This window comes from Bombus vosnesenskii, unplaced genomic scaffold (genome assembly GCF_011952255.1).
Source record: "Bombus vosnesenskii isolate JDL3184/JDL3185 unplaced genomic scaffold, Bvos_JDL3184-5_v1.1 scf7180000013355, whole genome shotgun sequence".
NCBI classification, from domain to species: Eukaryota; Metazoa; Arthropoda; class Insecta; order Hymenoptera; family Apidae; genus Bombus; species Bombus vosnesenskii.
In genome coordinates this window covers 603252-625977 of record NW_022882990.1, presented here as the reverse complement: position 1 = coordinate 625977, position 22726 = coordinate 603252, and the positions used below count along the sequence as shown (strand labels likewise).

Here is a 22726-nt window from a genome sequence, read left to right as displayed (position 1 = left end):
AAAAGTAATTGCTAGATAGCTTAAATAGGACAAAGTAATTACAAACAAGTAATTAGTGGAAGAAATATAATAATATTTTGTTGACTATTAAACATAACTCAATTCGCATGAAAAGTTGTTCTAAACTGATATTCGCACTGATTTTTTATTAACTCTTTCACGTTCAAATCTTGTTGCCGAGGGACGTTGTACATCATCGCTCAAAAGTCGTAAAACAGTTATTACATTAGCTCAAAATTGGAAAAAATTAAATATATAATAAAGACATCAAGAAATAGTACTTATACAGTGACGAAATTATACACTACTAATATACATAATGATTTTATTAAAACACGCCTGTAATTGAAAATTTATAATCTATACCAAATACCAACATTTTATTAAAAATACGAGATGACCTAACACTTTTGAACAAGGCCATTCAAGAGATAGTTTCGATTCGATAATATCAATGTTTAAATCAAATAAACCGGCACGTGATCAGCCTATTGACTTTGCTCGTGAATTATACGAACTTGAGCAAACTGGATGTTTCTTGCTTGCTGGTTTATGTTATAGGTTTGCACAAACTGGATATTTCCACTATATGTCAACTTATGCAATATAGAGATATACAGGGTGGTTGGTAAGTGGTGGTACAAGCGGAAAGGGGGTGATTCTACGCGAAAAAAGAAGTCGAAAATATAGAATAAAAAATTTTTTTTTCTTTTTTAAATTCTTCCATCGAGACAACGATCTATAGCGAGATCCGTCATAACGTACCGCACGCGTACCGAGCGAGGATTCAAAGTCGATTTTCTCGAAAACAAAGCCTCGAACGAAAAATTTTTATTCTATATTTTCGATTTCTTTTTTCGCGTAGAATCACCTCTTTTCCGCTTGTACCACCAGTTACCAACCACCCTGTATATTTTGTTAGTGTATTAATACCTAATTCTGAAGCTTTAACTTTTCAACTTAAAATACCGCTGTGCTTCCATATTTTATTTCTCAATATACTCCTTCTATTCAATACACGTGAATTTTTTTAACAATTTAGTACTAATGCACATATTCAACTGTTTTTTCAACTTTTATTTGATTATTTGTGCTTCGATATTTCATTGCTCGTAAAAATACTTTCTATTGTTATATTTAATATAACTCTACTATTACTTCGGTTTAAAAACGTGGAACATCATTAAATTGTCAGATAACTTTAATTAATTGATATTTATAGACTTAAATAATAAGAAATAATAGCATGATATAATTATGACTGAATACGATAAAACTGAATGTATGAAATTCCAGTGACATTCACAATTACCATACCCATTGAGACTGAATAACCTTTTTAAAATTAGACCAAATGATTTGGATTTTTTTAGAAATTAGGAAGATTATTTTACTAGATCACGTATAAAAAAATTTTTGAAAAAGCTACAACTGGTCGGAATCGCCAAGAAAGAAAGCGAAGATTACATTTTCCGCAACTTCTTTGTCTGGGCTTGTAATGAAAATTTAAACAATACATTTTAGACATTTATATCAGTTATATACATGCTGAAAATTTCATCGAAATCGATTAACGCTGCTATGAGCTACAAACGTTTAAAGATGCCGAGAAACACAGTTTTCATGGCCTGGTCTTTCGATGCCTGTCTCTTCTTTCCGCGTCAACCAATTTCAATAAAATTTTCGACATATATGTATGTCGAAATGTTCGAAATGTGTTCTTTAAAGTTTCATTACAAGTGCAAGAAAAAATTTTGGGAAATGCGATCTTTACTTTCTTTCCTGGCGATTCCAACCAATTGCAATTTTTTTAAAACTTTTTTTATACATCATCTAGTAAACTAATCCTCCTAACTTATCAAAAATATTCAAACCGTTTGGTCCTATTTTTAAGCAGTTATTCAGTTTGAAAGAGTGTTGCAACAGTTTTGGAAGTTACTGTAAATATAGAACTTTAAATTGACAACTAAACATATTTGTATAATCTCAACAAATTAAAATTTAATATCTCTATATTCACAATTATATCTGTGGATATTAAAATTTATTTAATAGCATAGTTTGATAATGTTTCATAAAGTTTCTGGTAGTACAATAAGCTATGCTGAAGGAAAAATGCGATGATTACTAGAAAATGGCTCACTATATATACTAAAATAATTTTAGTAAAATCACAAGGGACTTAAATTATAATAAACTCCTAATATATCTATATCTAACTATTTGCTTCTCCTAATATATCTATATCTAACTATTTGTGCTCCTTTCATCTTTAAATTGGTGGTGGTATTGCTAATGATTTCACTACAAATTGCTTCAATTACACTTCGCTAAATTATATTTCCCAAACAGACATACATAATACAAAATGAAACAATCGATTTGGCTTCAGTTTCTGGACTAAAGTATTATAATAAAAACCAGAAATATTTGAATAAGAATTTTCTATAAGGAACAATCTAAATATCTGAAAGCCAAATCGACGATACAACAAACCGCATATATATCTTGCTTACTATATATATATATATATGTTCCTAAGAAGAAGGAAGGAAGATCATAAATTATTGGTTATAAATACACTGTGGGTCTAAAACGAATGAAATCAGGCAGATTCTGAATTCAAAATAAAAATAACAAAATTACATCGAAGCATTTATTTTCGAAAAAATGTATATGTGTAACTTTTCAAGTACATACATATTTTCTTCATTCCCAGCTATACAGGAATAAATAAAATGTAAAATAAAAATTTTTCGTTTGAAGCTTCCTTTTGAAGGAAATAAAGTTTGATTCTATTTGGTCAAGAAATCGCATATTCGACAAATTTTCAAATTTTATTTTCTTGAAAATTAGGCTTTAAACGAATACATTTTATTGTATATTTTCGGGTCGAAAAAATTTAATTTATTTTCCGATGTAGAATAACATCCTGTCAATTCCTTACTCCTATCCAGTCGAAAATCAATCAAATACATGAATACCCATGTGATAAGTTTCCAAACACGATTTTCTATAAAATGAAATTTTCGACGCAATTTTATTTTTTTATTTTCACCTTATTTTGCATTACAGAATCTCTCCTGACTTCATTTATGCCATAAATGTATACCCAAGGTGTATAAATTAAACACAACAATGATATTGTACCGTATTCAGGTTAGAGAAAGAAAATAATTAAAATAATACTTGGTCCCTCTTGCACAATACAACTAACGTTAGTAGTGAAATGTTACATATTACAAATTATAAGTTACCTTCTATACATTAGTTTTCTAGAAAACTACTTCTGTACATCAATTTTACAAATTACCATTCAATAGTCTTATTCGACAAATGTTCTATATAAAATAGTAAAGTTGTACAACTTAAATCTGTAACCTACAACTTATCATTTTTTCAACCTATAGATATTACCAGTAAATCATTATGCAGAAAGGTGCCGAAGTTGAAATAATAATAAATATCTTAACCTATTCACACAGAAATCGCGGTAGAAGCAGCAAGCATTACCGACACCGTGCATCTCCAGATTGCAATACCGTGGCCAGCTTTGGAAGCAGTTCCTCTGAGAGTCGAGGAGGACTGAATCGATATTACCGTCAAGCTTGGGAAAATCTGCATGAGACGGCCGGTCATAAGACCAATCATCCTCCTCTTCGTCGCAAGGAGACCCTGGATGAACCAGGATACCGAGAAAATTACCGTGGCAACAACACCGAGAGAGATGGTTCAGAATTAGTTGTGAGCGATGTAGCCACGTACCCGTCTAACAAGCACGCCAGCATTTCTGACAAGAAACGCCATCATCATCATCATCATCATCACCACGGTAACTCTACGCCCGAGTGGAGGCAATCTCAGTCTCATCACAGATACTGAACACAAAATCGGTTACCTAGAACCGCTTATTTTTTTGAGATTTTCGGTGAATCGATTATTGTGACGAGTCGCGATTGGATCACGAGCAAGCTGTCTTTTTTTATGCTGTATGCATATTTTATAAATGGTGACGCACTGGAAGATGGTGACTTATGTTAAGAAATACTTGCAAAATGTAAGGTAAACTGCCTTCAATATAGAGTTTTAATTTCAGCTAATGTATCTTTGATTATTTGTTGAATGTGAAGGATATAATTAATTGAATGTTTATTTGGTAATATTTTGATTAAAAAATATTTGTATGTAGACAGTAGTGTTCAAATTTGTTTACATAGGTGAAATTCTTCTTGTGTATGTGTATTTTTATATATAAACATCTTTTTTTATTTTTTAAATACAGTACTATGTGGATTTTATATATTGATCTGATTCTTCAAGAAAAAAATTGATGAATTCATACGTTGCTTCAATTTCAATTTTAATTTCTAAATAATTTTATTTTTTATAGAAAAGCACATCTATCTCAAAAAACTTTTGAGGTAGATTGTTGACATTTTCTATAATATTCTAGATCTAAATTACATATATATAATACATTTTGAAACATGTATAAAATCTTGTGTTTAAAATTCAACTAATTGTTTCTAGTAATTCAACTAATTGTAAGTTAGAATATCAAAAATGCATATTGTTTGCCATTTACAATTCAAAGTTTACTTAAAAGAATGTATATTTATCACAAATTATAAATTTTTATCCCAAATTTTTTCAAGAAATATGTATATGTATATATAATATTCGTAAAACAATTTTTTTGTAGTCATTTGACGAAGAAGTCAGTAAAATAAAATATTACCAAATGCATATATATCATAACAAACATTTGACAAATACTTAAAATCATTTTTTTTTTTTAGAAATAAAGTTTCATGTGGATAAGTTTTCTTATATTTCATCTTCTTCTTAGCATTAAATCACCATCCATCCATATATTCTGCTATATCATTTATGAAATAATTTGTAACTCCATTTAAAATGGAAACTTAAAAGAACGTGGTGAACAATTCAAACGTTGCGTAGGAGAATTTTTAAGCGTGATTCATAGATAGAAAAACTAATTCATCCTACATTTATTGTTCTGTTATACAGTAAATTATTTACGACTACCTTGTTACGTAATGTAAATACCGTATACTGCAGTAGCGTAAGTCAAAGATGAAAGTTGTGAATGTAGGAGGATCACGAGTTGATCGAAGGATATGCCAAAAAAATGAGAGAGTAATATATGTATATGTATAATTACTGATCAAACGAATTCTAATAATTTTTAAACGAATTCTATACAAACTATTATAAGAATGTTTGATTATAATAGGATTGACAATATTTTACGAAAATCATACGCATACTCGGTTGATCAATATCTGTAATGGGCACCTTGGCCTCGCCTTAAAGGAATCGAACAAACTCATAACGAAACGATATTCGAAGATGGTACCGTTAAGGAAAGGCCGACGCTATCCATATCAGAATCAAAATTCATTTAGTTATGGTGCTCATTTTAAGACACTTTACACTTATTAAAATTCATGTCGGATCTGTTTTTGCAGATTTTAAAACACCTTAATGAATTATTTATGTTTAGTATTATTTTAACCAGTTGAACATTTTTTCCCATGCTTGTCAAGAATAAAACATATATAATTAATAGATATGTATTTATTCATTGACTGACGTAAGATATTCATAGTAAGTTTGTACATGTATTTATTTAATACTTCAGTAATCCACAAAAAATTGTAATAGTGCCATTATGGGCAAACTTGTTTAATTGTATCTATACATGCATTCTTGTGATTTAAACATAAACACAGAATGGTGAACACTCGTGTATCTTCAGTAACTTGTTATGTACGTACATAGTTAGTTTTAGTCTTAGTTATGCACGAATTATTTGAACTAAAAATATTTATGTATCATAATTGTTTCACAGAAGTTCATAAAGGAAAATACAAATTGTTCAAAAAGTTAATAAAATAAATTTAATTCTTTTAATACATCATTTTTGTTTCAAAAATAAAAAACTACTTATCATAAAGTAGTTAAATGTAGCACACACAGCGTTAAAAATATCATATTTAATTATGCAGCCATTCATCTATTAAATGTCCAACCTCAACTCTGGCAGCTTTTAACTGAAGTGGATCATTTTTGGAAGGAGGATACATGTTGGCACAATGAGCAGTACCTATGGTCATAATAATAAATAAATTTTTTATATTACATGAAAAATGAAAAATTTCAATCAATATGTACACACCATCAATATAAATGGCAGGTATTTGCGGATTTGGTGATTTTGTAATTCCCAAAACATGCCAAGGATCAATTGATCCATGTACAAATACTACATTTGTAGTCTTTAAATCTAATCCTCCATATAAAATATTTGTTCTATTCACTGCCGAATTCAGCAAATGAATATTGTACCTGTTAGAATACGGAAATGTTATAATTTTATAGCTAATGATTTATCATAATTGAGAAATGTATTTATCGTAATTTTAAATAAACCTTGGTCCAAATATATCAATGCATTGTTGTACAAAGAAATCTACTGGGAAAGTTTCACTAAATAATTTTGGGCGTGCTGTCGAAGTTTGAAAGAATCCAAATTCTGTACACGTTTGGTACGTCCATTGGCGTCCTACAAAAAATATATTTTAAAATACAATAAATAAAAATGAAAACAGCAATAATATAAGTAAAAAAATACATTACCCCCTTCTGCTTCTTCGCTAGCCCATGTTATGTTACGAAGTTTATGAATCATTTTATTATACATATAATCCAAACACTTTTTTTCTGATGCCTGTAATATTTTAGTGCTCAAAATTGCAAGTCTGTCAATAGCAATACCCAATGTTTCGTTCGTTAATATGTCGCAGGCACTATCGATAGTAAGATTAGCCATTGCGGAATTATTACGATTGTCTTTATTGTACTGTACAATACCAGCAAAGATACTTGCTATTGTTTCATACAAATTCGAAATATCATTACGTTTGGTATGTTCATTGATTGGATCACATAAACTATAAGTAAAAATAATTTTCCAATAATGATATATTTGATCTGTAAATGAAGAATGTTACTTTTACTTACATAAATTTTTTAGCTATTCCTTGTTGACCGATAGGATGATGTAACATTATGTGAAATTGTTTGTTTGCTTCTAGTATTGCATTTACACATGCTTCAGAATGTTCTTTGAGGGCATTCTCGACGACAACAAAGTATTCTATAAAGTATAATTATTAATATAAAACACTTCTGTTTTAAATAAAATATTTTTTGTATTTAAGTGTATTTTATATTTACCTTGAAAATCAATTTCTGCTAATAAAGGACCACTAGCAGAAACAGCACCATGTACTAAATGAGGATATTTATAACGCAACCAAGCAGCTAATGATCCAGCATATGATCCTCCAAATGCAATCCATTTAGTACCAGCTGGTAACTTGTAATTAATATTCATGAGTTGTATAAAGTAAGCCAAATCTGCAAGTGCCTGTTGCGATGAAAGATACATTAAATTTTTCACACCCAGATCCCTGCAGATAACGAAAACATAACATTATAACTTAAAATGTATCAATTATATATTTTATAAACAATGTTACATACGAAGTGGGATGACTTTGCCCATAAAAGCGGTGTTCCACTTGAAAACACAGTGCTCCAAATTGCTTAGCATATTCGATCCATTGACCTTCTACCATCCATTTAGCATTTGCTGTAGCTTCACCACTTATCATCAAAAATACTGGACCACCTTTCTTATAGTACTCTCCATTTACAAAATATCTCTGAAAAAATAATAAAAGAATTTATATTATAAAATAAAAATTAAGAAATATTTAATATATTCTTATATTACCTGTTGCCAAACACGTGCATCAGTTGGATTAAAGTGATCTAGAAACTGTGTAAACCATTCAGCACTTGGAAGTTCATGATCTTCAGATAAAATTGGAGCACCTAGATTACCATATTTGCTTCGACCCCTCATAAAAGTCTCCCATGATATACTATTATTTATGAAATTAACGAAGAATAATAATAGTAGTAAACGGTTCATGGTATCTTAGGTTTGGATTAACTATAAAATATTATGCATTCTGGAAAAATAAAAACTAAGTTTATTATTTATATTACACATAAAAAATTAATATATTACAAATATTATTTTATCAATTTTATTCTCTAATAAATTAAAACATGACATTAACATAGTTGATACTAACTATTTAAAATACAAGTTGTCTTAGATTTATTATTTACAGAAATAATATTTTAAAAATTAGTTCTTATAATATAGGCATTAATATTATTCTTGTACAAATTTACACGTGTTTTTTATATGTGAGTACTACTACAACATTAACTTGAAATCATACTTGGAACTAAATTCCAATCTTTCCAACATGATAAAACTAAAAAAATATAAATATAAAAAGCAGAGAAATATACTTACAAATTTTATAGTAATGATAAGTTGTCCTTTCCTGTTTAAAGCTTTTTTTTCTTTATAGTACTTATTGAATAATCTACTTAGTTCGTTTTAATATATACAATATTTAGAGAAAACATTATAATTTGTAAACTTGATGTAATGATTAATTTTGTTGCTTTGCAAAGGCACTATATGTGTATTGTTAACTTGTTGGCTTGTAGCAGCTTGTAGTATGTGCAGTCTAAAAAATATATATATATTATATGTATAGCTGATATAGTATGTACGTTTTTTATAGCGCCACCTATAAAACGGTTTATTAGAATAAATATGCAAATATTTGCATTTATACACACACACACATATATATATATATCATATATATGAGTATAAGTTAGCAAATAAAAGCGCATAAATCATTTTACGAAAATAATTCGTGAAAAAAAGACAGATATAAAAGTTCCAGATAACATTACCAAAAATGACTTTAAATATATGAAAACATTTTAGATTTTAAATAAATGATATATCTAGTCAAAATATTATCAATGCAAACTGTGTAATGTTAATTGTTGATGTAACTTATTTGTCTTGTATTATTTTTTGTTATACTGGATATTAATTAAATTAAATATAAACAGATAAAATCCACTTTTTTTTCATTTGAAAAGAATTACATTAAGAATCTTCTTCTATTATTGATTATACATACGCATAATTACTCTTTAAAAGATAATTATTATACAATCTTCTAAAACTATATTTTTAATGTTTTATACATTTTTTTACGCATTATACTATTTATCTTATGATGTTATAATATTTTATTTTTTATATATTTAATAGTTTTGTTTATATATATTTAAATATATATTTGTGCATGTTGCATACATATGTATACGTATCTTTTACGAAGTAGAAGATTGAATTCACATACATATTTAATAAAATTTTATTATGTTATAACAATTAAAAATCCTTGACAAAATTGAAAAAAATGTTTTATCTACATTAAAAATTAAATTCAAAGTAAATGTTAATTGAGAGAATATTCTGAGCGTAATAATATAATAAAAGATTGTCTCAAAGAACTCAATATCTGATAAAAAATACAAAAATCCACATAGCCAACTTCAAATACAAATGTTTGTAATTATTTGTGTGCTATAGTTCTATTTTTTTTATATATAATCAACTATTTGATGGATATAATTCGGTTAAATAAAATAAATATAAAAAGTTTGTAAACATATAAACAAAATCCTTTTTTGTAAAATAAGAATCGAAATACGAATGCTTAACATTATAAACTACGTACAACTATTATAGATTATATATATATCACATATAAGCATTTTATCTAACTGAAATAAATCTTCGAGCGATGAGATTATCAAAGGTATTTAATCGGAAAATTCTCGTCAATCCTTACTGGCAAATGGACACTAGAAGCTATCTATCTTCGCGAAAAGCGTTCTAAATTAAGTAATAAAAAGACTTATAGCTGTCTAATGAATATCGCCTGTACGTATAAAAACAATGGTGCTATGTGTCGTGTAAAGCTTGACAGCTAAACGTAAGAAGTAAGAATAAAGACATCCATATATATGTAAGTAATAATAATTTATCATGAAGTAAACGAATTCAGAAAATATTGACTTAGTACTGCCGACAAAGGTTTTAAGTGCATTATATGTGTTGTATGTAACCTCTTTCGTGGTTTAATTCCTTAAAGATGAGCGTGAAACGAAACATTTGATTCAATTGTTCATCTTTTCATTTTCTACTTTGTAATTATATTACTATAATATTTCATTTTGCTCACTTTATTATTTTTTTACTTTTTTTGGCATACGCTGTTTGCAATAATAAATTAATACATCGAGTAAATGTTTATGAAGATATATAGACTATAGAAATAAAGAAGTTTCTTCAATAATAATAATATATGATTTTCTCACTTTGTACCTCATTTATATATCTCATTCTTTTATATATGCTTTATTATATACATAATTATTTTATGGAAATTTTTAATATTATATATTTATATCACTTTAGCAATAATTTAAATGAATTTGTTTATTGCAGATTATTGCGTTAATTGAAGCAAGATGAAGTTTGCAGAACATCTGTCTGCTCACATTACGCCTGAGTGGCGTAAGCAATACATAAGCTATGAGGTAAAATAAAATAGTATTGAAAATTAAAATATTTATATTTTAATTATCTTTGTTAAAAATTTATTTCTATGCCAATGGAGACATACGGGTGTCTCAGAATAAGTAGGAAATATTTTAGGAGTAGCTTCTGCATATATAAACAATAAAAAGATTTCATATAAGTATATCTTACTTGACTTTGTTTTCGAGTTATAGTGGATTTTTATTTTTTATTTTATACACTACTTTATATACTACTTTTCATAAAAGGTATTCGAGATGGTATCTTTGTATTCCAATGCAAGCTTGCAGATATCTTACCAATGACTGTTTTACAATTTTTAAATATCCAGATGTAGTTTATATTTGCTGGAAACTTGAGAAACACAATATTTGTCTATGGAAAGAAATATGAATTGCAAAACAAAATCTGTTATAATTTGAAAAGAAAATCAAATAGGATATATCCTCATATGAACTTTTTATAGTTTAGGTTTTCCAAAGGCACTCCTAAAATATTTCCTACTTATTCTGGGGCACTTTGTGCAATGAAAGATCATTACACTACTAATTAAAATGACCTATTTGGGTTAATAGGAAATGAAGGCAATGCTCTATACTGCTGTAGAAGAAGCACCGTCAGCTGAAAGTGTTGAACCAGAAGTGATATCTCGACACTTTGCTTCTTTTGATGAAGTATTTTTTACATTTTGTGACCGTGAATTGAAGAAAATTAATACTTTTTATTCTGGTAAGGATGTTCTATATGATTATGTACATATAAATTCAAATAAATGGAAATTTACAATCATATCTATTAAGAATAAAACATTTAAATAAACATTGATCTTCTTTATATATGTATAGAAAAGTTAGCAGAAGCCACTCGTAAATATGCAGCTCTTCAAAGTGAATTGAAGACAGCATTAGAATTACAACATGGTGGAGGGAAAAATAAGGGGAAAGTGAATGTTAAGCCTCATTTACCAACAAGGAAGCTGAGAGAATTGAAACTTGCATTCTCAGAATTTTATTTGTCTCTTATACTTCTTCAGAACTATCAAAATCTTAATTACACTGGTTTTCGAAAGATTCTTAAAAAACACGACAAGGTACATAGAAAAAGAGATTTTGTTTCTTATTGTTGCATTAATTCATACTTATTTTTGTTGTATTTCTCTAGGTTTACAGGTTCATTTAAACAATAATGAAAAAATAAGGAAAGAACTAATACTTATTTTAAAGTCCCTTATCCTATTAAACACAAGTAAAAACTCAGCACACCTCATACATCATAGCAATTTGTGTCTTATATGTACATCGTGTAATATTATCTTTATTTCTATTTTCAGTTATTGTCTGTAGATAGTGGATCAAAATGGAGGATGGAATGTGTAGAAACCGCACATTTTTATACATCAAAAGATATAGACAATCTCATACAAGATACAGAAACTACAGTAACAAACGATTTAGAAGGTGGAGACAGACAACGCGCAATGAAACGTTTACGTGTACCACCTTTAGGTGAGCATCAAAGTCCATGGACCACTTTTAAAGTTGGATTATTTTCTGGTAGTTTCATTGTTCTCTTTGTGGCAGTTGTACTTTCAGGTAATAACAAGAAGTATGTAATAACTAAAGTAAATATAATTATATACTCTATTTTCTTTTATTTTATTTCTAGCAATATTTCACGATGGTGGTGAAAACTTAAAAATTGCATTTAGATTATATCGTGGACCTCTGCTTATTATACAATTTTTGTTTCTTATTGGCGTGAATGTTTATGGATGGCGATCGTCCGGTGTGAATCACGTGTTGATATTTGAATTGGATCCGCGGAACCATTTATCTGAACAACATCTTATGGAATTAGCGGCTGTTCTTGGAGTTATATGGACTCTCAGTTTATTAAGTTTTTTATACAGTGTCAGCTTAAGCATTCCTCCATATGTGAATCCATTAGTTTTAGTCTGTATTATGTTAGCATTTCTCTTAAATCCGTTAAAAATGTTTCGTCACGAGGCACGATTTTGGTTATTAAAGATCATTGTAAGTACTATTAACATAACATACATTGTAAGAATTGCTTCAATTTATAGGAAATAAAATTTTATTTTTATCTTTAGGGAAGAGTTTTAATATCGCCATTTGCGTACGTGAATTTTGCTGATTTCTGGTTAGCAGATCAATTAAATAGTATGGCCACAGCACTGTTAGACTTCCACTTTTTAACGTGTTTTTATATTACCAATGGAAATTGGCTAGAAGCAGGAGATACTACGCAATGTATGTCTGGATCCTTAATTGTTAGACCTATCGTTAATTGTCTACCTGCATGGTTTCGTTTTGCACAATGTATACGACGATATCGTGATTCTAAAGAGGCATTTCCACATTTGGCTAATGCTGGAAAATATTCAACTACATTCCTTGTTGTCATATCTAATACGCTGTGTGCGTACAATGCTGGTAAGTTACAAACAATTTTCTAATGTGATTGATATTATTTTCAATCAAGGATATAAATAATATTAATTTTAGCGGAATATTCAAATCGTTGGGAAAATCCATGGTTGTGGCTTTGGATCTTTAGTTGTATTGTCAATTCTATTTATTCACTAACGTGGGATTTAAAAATGGATTGGGGTCTTTTAGATAGCAATGCTGGTGAAAATAAATTCTTACGTGAAGAAGTAGTATATTCAGCAGCGGTATGTAAATAAAAGTATGTTCTAATCTTTCTTTTTCAGTCAATTATTTATTGCACTTGATACTTCTTTAGGGATTCTATTATTTTGCTATAATCGAGGATTTTATTCTGAGGTTTGCATGGATCGCGAGTTTCGTTCTTATTGAGTGTGGATATGTATCTAGTGATTTAATGACATCGATAGTAGCACCTCTTGAAGTCTTTAGGTACGTCTTTAGTTATTTTATTATTTATATGTACCTCAATGAATATTTAAATTAGAGTAATTAGTATATAAAAATATATTCATTTTAAGGCGATTCGTTTGGAATTTCTTCCGATTAGAAAATGAACATTTAAACAATTGTGGTAAATTTCGTGCAGTTCGTGATATTTCGATCGCACCGATAGAAAGTTCTGATCAAACGCAAATTTTGCGTATGATGGATGAAGAAAATGGTGTACTCAATAGAGGTAAACGCAAAGTTGGTGGTAAACGACAAGCTACTAGTAAAGAAGATAAACGGGCATTGCTCAAAGAAGAAACAGTTGATATAGATATATCAAATACTAGTTGAAACTAGTTCAATTGTTTTATTATCAGAACCTATGCAAAGCAATATTATTCCAAATTTGATGTAATTTTTATAGGACAGTAGTTTGCTAGAAAGAGTGCAGGTCATACTTTATGAACAATTAATATTTCCTTTGTGTATCAAAATTGAAGATTGTGAGGCTGAACTGAACAAGTGCCTTGTATATATCCTGTTTATTAAACTATGAATTTAATAACTTAGTTCTATGATATTTATACTACAGTGTCTTCCATAAAACTGTTTCGACACTTAACACATGATTTATCGCTAATAAACTGATTTGAATGACTTAAATGCTTTTAATTATTTTAACAATGTATGAAAATCATTTTTGTTTAAACAGGTCTTGAATTAACTGTATACTACTAATTAGTATTCAATTGGTAAATACAAAGAAAGATAGATTACTTCATTAGTGATATATCTGTTAATATATATTTATTAGGTACTATAGTCTTCAATTTTGATTAATAAATGCACAGATTCATACTTGAGAAATGTATAAAGTGTATCATAATAGTTGTACATAGATATTAGTGAGTTGTATGTAGAAACAGGGTTGATATTTTAATATGTGCATTTGTTCACTTTGGCGCAATGAGCAATAGCACAGTCTACCTGTTATTATAGTATTATAATTCTAATTAAAGGGAAAGCGCTCATTACATTATAATGTTCATAATTTTTGCTGACAAATATAAATTCTAAATTAATTGTCAGTGGGAAGTGGTATTTTTAACTTATCTCATCAAACAATTGTATTTATTTGAACTAATTATATATAAAATTTACTAGACTACAGCGTCTCTTACATTATTTAAATAATACATTTAATAACTATTTGTCTTTTTTTGTGGTAAGGTACCCATGTACCTTTATATTCTATGCGATACAATACATTTCTAAAGGATAATTATAAAATATGCATTAAGAAACACAAGAGCTTATATGTAGTGACTGCAGAAAGAGATTAGATTTTATACAGGTAGATGTTTCAACAAAATATATGAAGATAATAAGTAAGCCCCCAATGTTGAATTAGGTACCAAGTACTTAAAATTGCAATAGCATTTTTATAGAAGTATTTTTACATTTATATTTTAAAATGTTCAAGGTATTTCAACATGTTAAAAACTATTTTCATTTTTCGAATACCAACAACAGTAATAATAATAGTAACATTGACAAAAGTTACTATTATTCATAGTAATACTGCATAAAAATCTATGCCTTATACTTCTCGTTGAAAATATAATTGAATACACAAACTGTAATCTATCGTCCTTTTCTATATATGTTTTACATAAAACGAAGATTACTTGAACAAATTTTTTATCTCTTATAAAAGAAATAAAATAAGGAATGCCGACAATATAATTTCATTCGCTTAATAGCGAATCTAAAAGAATTGTTACATTATGTTATGTATTACTCACGATAAGGTATTGTTCATAATGGTGTTGTGTATGATGTATTCTTATGTATTTATGAATTAAGTATTCCAATAATTGTGATGGTTTTACACATGTATTTTTATATATTTTGTTATAGAAATAATAGTGATAACAATAAGTAGTAATATAACGTTTCCGGACCAACAGGATAAAAAAGAATGCACCGAGAATATTCTGAACAGTTGATCAAGGGAAAATACATTATAGTTATTTGAAAGGTATATATGCATATTTGTACCCAACAAGGTGGGAGAATTTGTTGAGACTGTGCTGAAAATTACGGTATATTACCAGACACCACTCTATAGGAGAAAGTGTCTCCGTCCAGATCAGGTACCTCAAATGCCACAGAAGAATAGTGGTGGCAGGGTCGTTATCTTTGTGCTCCAGATGCAGAAAAAGAATAAGCTGGACGAGGAGGAATTATATGCGTAAGATGAAGGAATTTTGTTACCGACAACGGAACTGGAAGTCTACGAGATAATTAAAAACAAATAAAAATAATAACAATAATCTTAGAAAAATCTTTTTTCATCCTGGTAGTTGGTAGTCCGGAGATGTTACAACGGTAATAACAGTGAACAGTGAAATTTATTCCTATTAAAAGAATGTGAGATATTTTTATATTTCGTGTACAACATATTTTCGCGTATATGTTAGTTATATATGCACATCTTTTTTAAAAGATATACGCCATATGTGATTACATATAATTGTAAGCAGTTTGTAGCGAATTAAATATGTAAATAATACTTGCATATAGGCTATTTATAATTCATTAATAAAATGTTCAGTATTTAAAGATGAGTGCGCTGTATTTCGTGTCCTTTATTTGTTGATAATAATTACGTTCGACAAGTTTTATTTTTTAAATTTATTTATTCATGACATGTTACACGTTATATATATACACGATGGATTTTGCGTCGAATTAATTTCGAGCAGTGACGTTACGACTATACAATAGCATGGCGATATTAAATCGGCATCACGTGTAACTTTTTACAGGCTAAATTATAGAAAGCAATAATTACAAATGACTCGAATAATTTTATGCAAATAAAAATAGTAAGGTTTTGTGTTACGTTCTTTATATGTAATTAATAATATATCTATGTATATTTTTTAAAAATCATTTTAAAATCAGATATCTTAGGGGTTTAGTTTACTATATGCAATCGCACATTCCAAAGATTGTGTTAAACATTTTAATGTATTTCATTTTAGCTCTTTGCAATTCTATATTGAAATTGATTTCATATATTATTGTATAATCATTATTTTAAATTAAACATGATAAAACATGTTTTAAAAGGTAAATGTAATATCTGTACAGCTTGTTTCAGTTTTATATTTTTCTTAAGTTAAGTTATTTTGTTTATTAGATTGCAAAGAAATAGATCATGATATATTCACTAATTAAACAAAGAAATGTTATTACTTGTAAGAACCTCTAGTGACTCGCGAGAAAAATAAAAGGTCAAGTGAAATATGATTGTCATTTTTCCGCAGGATGTGTTCCAAACCTAGCACAAGTATAAAAATTGTAAAAATATTCTTACAAATTTATAAAGTAAAAGAATTAAGTATGTATATATGTATATATGTATACAATATATATAATATTTTAATATATACTAAAAAATTATGTAGACAACTTTGGCAGTATAAAACTTTAGTTTTTAAGTACAGATAATTTTCAACCATTAAAAAGAGATAAAACATTTTAACTTTTCTTATTCATTTTCCAATGTAACGTTTTAATAGTCTTGTGCATCTAAAATAAATTTATACTTTTATCTTACATTATATAAAGTGAAATATTATAATTATAGTTTACCTTTGGAATTATTTTATAACAAATACACAAAGTTATATGTTATTCCTTTAAAGCCTAAGTTATTTCTCCAAGTACATATTGCTGCATTTTGCAATGAATAATGTACATATAATAAACAACAGCTGGTATAAAATACCATAAAAAATAAATAAATTTACTAATTTTTTAAATCTTACTTATTAAATATAATCATTTTTATACAATTAGAAACACAACAATATGTATCTATTCTCTGTTCTAAACAGATATCATTAGAATAGTTTAGGCTACCAAAGGTCAATAGTTAATATCTACAACAACAATTAATTAAAATTTCAACGCGTACCTGTATATACTTGTAACAATGTACGCTCATATAACAAAAAAAAAAAAGAAAAAAATAGAGCCTCGAGAGAAGTCTTCAAATGGCTTCTTTAATACAATTACAATCATATAATGAATTTTGCGTCTAACAAATTTTCAAAGCGTTGATAATTGAAATGATAAAAAACTTTCTTCTTTTAATACTAAATTATGCACATTTACATGCGTAAATGTAGAAGAATTTTGTACATTAATTACGAAAGTAACACGATACAACTTGAAAATGTGGATATCATGTTTTCAAGAGGTTTTCGCAGTTCCGATTTCACTACCGTGACTACTGGAAGCTTTCGACTTTCTTTCTGGATCCATAGCGATTGAAATGAATTCTTCTGAAATTTTTTTGTCCAATCCTGTGTATGTTTGAGCTAGATCTACTTGGTCTTCTCCTATAGAAGACATCCTTTTTGGGGACTCCGTTTTTCTTTCAGTCTGTTTCTTCCTTTCCATGGTGTCTTCGTGTTCCACAGTTATGTGACGTTTCTGCTTTGGTCGAATCTAAAATTAAATATCATTATTCATTACTCCTTCGACTATCGTTAAAGAATGTAAGCGATAGTATACTAAATTATATTGTATCTAAATCAATTTTATATTAAAGAAATTTCTTCCTTAGATATATGTGTTTAATAAATATATTTCTTAAACTTGTATACATTTCACATATATTTTTATTTTTATGTTTGATTATTTAAAACACTCAAAAATAGTAAATAGTTAATTTATTAATTTAATTGATTTGTAAATTACTATTCTATGTACTTATTCTTATTCCTTACAATAATGAAAATACAGTAGTTATGCATTTTACTTTCATTAGTCAGCCTTAAAGAAATAATAAAAATTTTGTTTTTTTAGAATAAAATATGACATAGTGCATATGAAATTAGGGGAAGAGTTTATGTCATTACATTATTGGTTTTGAATTTCTTTCGAAGATATGAAGCTTTAAATTGCAAAATACTACTATTTTCGTGAAAACAGATCGTACTTATGGATTTTTGCTTTGGATATTATTTAGAGGTTCGTGTTCATTTTCTTTTATTTTAATTTAGAAATTTTGAGGTATTCTAATAACATTTTTCAAAACTGGAAAATTAATCTTGCGATGGTGGGGATTATTAACAAATCCTTGTTGCAACAAAATTATAATAGTTCGAATAGAGAAGAATGTTGCAAATAAGTAAAATATCTGCAAAATTCTATAATTTTGCTATAATAAACAATAGTAAATTATACAGAATAAAATTTGATGAAAATTTGACGTATAGTTCTAGAGATTTCGCGATAGTTGGATCAGAAAGCATTGTAGTTTCGAAGAAAATACAAGAGAAATTTTAAGATGACATATCTCTTAAATGAATTTCACTTCTATTAAATCTGATGGCTTAATTATATGACATTACAGAGCTATATATAGGTATATGTGTATATTATAGTCATATTATAAATTTATCAAGAGTTTGAATTTTGATGAAATATTTTGGCACAATATTCTATATACAATCTTCTATTATCGATTATTTTCTCAATGAATTCAAATAAATACAATGGTCAGGAAAAGTATTGACACATACTCTTATTTTTAAATGAAACGTTTCTTTTTATCAGCTTCTATACATGATTTTCACAGTGTGAAATTTTTGCAGTCCTATGAAAGAACTACTAACTAAGCGATACGAAATTTAATATTCTGCAATCCAATTAATTGATATGTAAGTGCTATAAGAAATACAATGGTGTAATAATACAGTAAGTAAGGGATTAACCATTTTCCATGAAATTTCAACAATCTTAAGAACACTTACGTATTATACGTAATACAAAGATATATCTAATTTCCATATCAAATCAAGTACAAAAGGAGACCTTAAGAAATAGAATTCGCTACGTTTCGCTTTCACAAATACTGAAATCTGCGAAGAAAGATTTCGAAAGAGCAATTAGGAGCGACAAGAACGGTTCAGGAATTTTTTCCGTGGTTACGCATATAATTATATAGAGTGGTTGGTAACTGGTGGTACAAGCGGAAAGAAGGTGATTCTACGCGAAAAAAGAAGTCGAAAATATACAATAAAAATTTTTCGTTTGAGGCTTTGTTTTCAAGAAAATCGACTTTGAATTTTCGCTCGGTACGCGTGCGGTACGTTATAATGGATTTCACTGTAGATCGTTGTCTCGATGGAAAAATTAAAAAAGAAAAATTAAAAAAAAATTTTTTATTCTATATTTTCGACTTCTTTTTTCGCGTAGAATCACCCCCTTTCCATTTGTACCACCAGTTACCAACCACCCACAATCGATTTATATTATAATGTGTTTTACGATGATAACAATTAAGTTTTAATATACAAACGTAAATCATATACAGGGTTATACAGGGTGGTTGGTAAAAAGAAGTCGAAAATATAGAATAAAAAATTTTTTTTTTAATTTTTCCATCGAGACAACGATCTACAGTGAGATCCGTTATAACGAGACGTGATAAAGTGCACGCGTACCGAGCGAAAATTCAAAGTCGATTTTCTCGAAAACAAAGCCTCGAACGAAAAATTGTTATTCTATATTTTCGACTTCTTTTTTCGCGTAGAATCACCCCCTTTTCGCTTGTACCACCAGTTACCAACCACCCTGTATATGCAAAGGGAAACGGCAGAAATCGATGTCAAAGATACTGATGGCTATTTTGACACGACGATAGTTTCTATCGGGGGGAGTATTATGCTGAGTCGGATACCTACGATTTGCGATGGAGGACGAGCTGCGTATGGCATGTGTGGTAGCATAGGAACGGCACCATAAGCTGGGGCAGCTATGGGCAATGGTCCAGCAGGCACGAATCCTCCAGGAAATTTTGCAGGACCGCCAGCCATTGCATAAGGCGACTGTCACAAAGTAGAATTTGTTAACTTATTATTTTGTTGTCTTTTTCTTTCTTTTTAGTTTTAGCAAGTTTCAATCCACAAGGAACTTCTATCATTAAGATTTCTCGATAGAAGATATCTATTTTCTGCTTTTCTAGCTAATTCATTTTAATGAGTACGTTATATGTAATAACATTAAATGTAATATTTGTGTGATGAGATGTAATACTTGTAATATTCACAGATTGTCTAAATCTTGGGAGTAATACACTGTGAAGATGATGGTTGAGATGTGTATAACACGAGGGATTAGATTTCGTTATAAAACTTGTATCTTTTAAGGAAGGAAAATATTTTTAATATTTGGTTACGATAACTGGTATATACTTTGTACTTTGTATGAGTTTAAGTGGAATCACGATTCATCGAAGACCAAGATTTTCTTCTTTACCCAAAAATGTATATTAAATGTGTAGTATATCAAAGAATTATCTGTACTATTTTTTATAATTATTTATACTACATATTAATTAAAATATATTAAATATGCTATTGAAACATATGTAATGAAATATTTATGCATTACCACATATTTTTGTATATTGCGAAATCTCTAAAAATAGGTTGAAATGAATAGGGAAGAAAGGAAGAACTTTTGTTCATTTTTTTTTTTATAAAAATAATTCATCTTACCTTTCAATCATAAAATTGAATGTTTATCAATATGTTAGGAAAGTATGCACTACGTTGAAACGTACATTAGGATATATGTCATATTAATGGAAAGAGAATTGCTGTAAATTGAAAAACGTAATTATCAATTTTGCAAGTCGAGTGATTCTAGTATCACCACTCGATACACCTAAACTATAAAATGGCTTAAAAAATAACAACGTAAGCAAAGAAGCGATTCAAAGATAATTACTTAAACTGATCCATTTATATCAAACTTAATACTTTATATAACGTAACATTTAGTTTGATACAGATCACATCATATTATTTACTACATGACCTATTCCGCAAAGCACTTTCAAATTAAAAACGAACATTAATCAATGTCGCATATATATCTGCAATAAATTACCCGTCACTAACATTCCATTAAACATCAACCTCTCTCTGCCCAACCCACTTAACTGTTAGACAAAACAACACCTACATCTCATCAAATAGAATTCAACAACTAGATCACCTATAAAATAGATAAAATGAATCCACTGTATCCATTCTAAATCATCCGTCACTAATATAAAATTCCATTAGATATCAACCTCTCTCTGCCTAATCTACTTCAGTATATTAAATAGGACGATATCCGTATCTTATTAAATAAGTTCAACCATCATCAAGATAATAAAATACATTCACTGCATCCATTCTAGATCATTCACCATTAAAATCGCACGACACATCAAGCTCTCTTTGATTAACTCATTTACAATTAAAAGAAGATGGCATGTACAGCGGTTTACGAACATGAGTTTTGGATTTTATTAAATTTACTTTACAATATAGCCAACTGGCCGCACAGTATTTGGATTTAAATTTACTATTTTTTTAAACTCTTTTTAAACAGTTTCTAGGGGTTGAATTTCGAAAAACGCCCAAACACGTGTTCGTTTATTTCTAGTGGAAAGTTTGCATGCCGAATTTCACGTCTCTGACTTTAGTGGACATAGAGATACGGTTATCCTGTAAAAAAATTTGACCCATTTCCCCCCCCTTTAGGATCTGCAGTTTCCATAAATCTTTCTTTATCTCATGCTTACGTCATAAAAGAAGTATACTGTGCAAATTTTACGTTTCTAGGTACACCGGTTTGGCCTGTGCGATTGACGAGTAGGTCAATCACTTCTGTATTATATAAAAAGGCATAGAATTTATTATTCTTTATTTTTACATTAAAATAGGATTATACTATTAAGCTTTATGGAATCTATATTTAAGACAGTAGATTTCCTTATAATAGCCTCACTAAATACTGTGACATTCACCACATAAACATTAATAAATAAATACAGTAGAGTTGTCCCTCATAACGCGGCTATATTCTGCGCTATATGTATGTGTTACATGTGGATTCGCAGTACAAAACGTTAGAATTAAGTAAGTTTTTTGATGTAACAAAAGATAATATGCATTCTAGTTTTGAACAATAAAAATTTCATCATTATATAATATAATATAACATATATATATACACACATATAATACATATATAATGAAGAAATTTATACATATATATATATATATAGAAAACATATTATCGAATTGCTTAAAATTAGGTTCCACTATTATTCAGCTTCAGAACTGGGTATATTCATTATTCGCAGATATTTTCTCCCAAT

The 22726-nt window shown here is 28.5% G+C and overlaps 4 protein-coding genes across 7 annotated transcripts in view; 2 read left to right on the top strand and 2 right to left on the bottom strand.

Annotated features, from left to right (window-relative positions):
• Positions 1-5939, top strand: part of LOC117237056 — a 91622-nt gene extending 85683 nt beyond the window's left edge. For both annotated transcript variants that reach the window (XM_033500658.1, XM_033500659.1), the window contains one exon: positions 3486-5939. In XM_033500658.1, the coding sequence (XP_033356549.1) occupies positions 3486-3882 (397 nt within the window). In that variant the 3' untranslated portion in view covers positions 3883-5939. The remainder of the gene's footprint in view (positions 1-3485) is intronic.
• Positions 5899-8626, bottom strand: LOC117237063 (putative serine protease K12H4.7). Its single transcript, XM_033500674.1, has 9 exons — positions 8423-8626; positions 7826-8066; positions 7573-7754; positions 7264-7499; positions 7048-7183; positions 6664-6977; positions 6457-6589; positions 6203-6372; positions 5899-6130 (listed from the first exon to the last, which is right to left on the bottom strand). Exons 2-9 carry the CDS (start codon positions 8024-8026, stop codon positions 6021-6023), a joined length of 1482 nt encoding a protein of 493 aa, XP_033356565.1. The 5' UTR covers positions 8027-8066; positions 8423-8626; the 3' UTR covers positions 5899-6020.
• A 1094-nt stretch (positions 8627-9720) lies between these two features.
• Positions 9721-15799, top strand: LOC117237059 (xenotropic and polytropic retrovirus receptor 1 homolog). The gene is made up of 10 exons (XM_033500665.1): positions 9721-10010; positions 10493-10584; positions 11161-11314; positions 11431-11675; positions 11916-12177; positions 12251-12618; positions 12696-13038; positions 13111-13280; positions 13352-13485; positions 13575-15799. Exons 2-10 carry the CDS (start codon positions 10516-10518, stop codon positions 13834-13836), a joined length of 2007 nt encoding a protein of 668 aa, XP_033356556.1. The 5' UTR covers positions 9721-10010; positions 10493-10515; the 3' UTR covers positions 13837-15799.
• A 698-nt stretch (positions 15800-16497) lies between these two features.
• The window catches only part of LOC117237064, a 32371-nt gene continuing 26142 nt past the window's right edge, over positions 16498-22726 (bottom strand). For 2 of the 3 annotated variants that reach the window (XM_033500675.1, XM_033500676.1), the window contains exons 5-6: positions 20253-20396; positions 16498-18009 (exon numbers count right to left, since the gene is read on the bottom strand). In XM_033500675.1, the coding sequence (XP_033356566.1) occupies positions 17752-18009; positions 20253-20396 (402 nt within the window). In that variant the 3' untranslated portion in view covers positions 16498-17751. The remainder of the gene's footprint in view (positions 18010-20252; positions 20397-22726) is intronic. The other variant, XM_033500677.1, reaches the window with a different exon arrangement.

What these genes read in the sequence shown, in the direction of transcription:
- LOC117237063 (XM_033500674.1), bottom strand. Translation starts at nt 8,026, where the DNA reads ATGAACCGTTTACTACTATTATTATTCTTCGTTAATTTCATAAATAAT. An exon ending in TAGCGAAGAAGCAGAAGGGG is followed by an intron (nt 6,590 to 6,663) that starts GTAATGTATTTT and finishes TATTTTTTGTAG; the next exon opens with GACGCCAATGGACGTACCAA. An exon ending in ACCTGCCATTTATATTGATG is followed by an intron (nt 6,131 to 6,202) that starts GTGTGTACATAT and finishes TTATGACCATAG; the next exon opens with GTACTGCTCATTGTGCCAAC.
- LOC117237059 (XM_033500665.1), top strand. Translation starts at nt 10,516, where the DNA reads ATGAAGTTTGCAGAACATCTGTCTGCTCACATTACGCCTGAGTGGCGT. An exon ending in AATTAATACTTTTTATTCTG is followed by an intron (nt 11,315 to 11,430) that starts GTAAGGATGTTC and finishes ATATATGTATAG; the next exon opens with AAAAGTTAGCAGAAGCCACT. An exon ending in TTCTTAAAAAACACGACAAG is followed by an intron (nt 11,676 to 11,915) that starts GTACATAGAAAA and finishes TTCTATTTTCAG; the next exon opens with TTATTGTCTGTAGATAGTGG.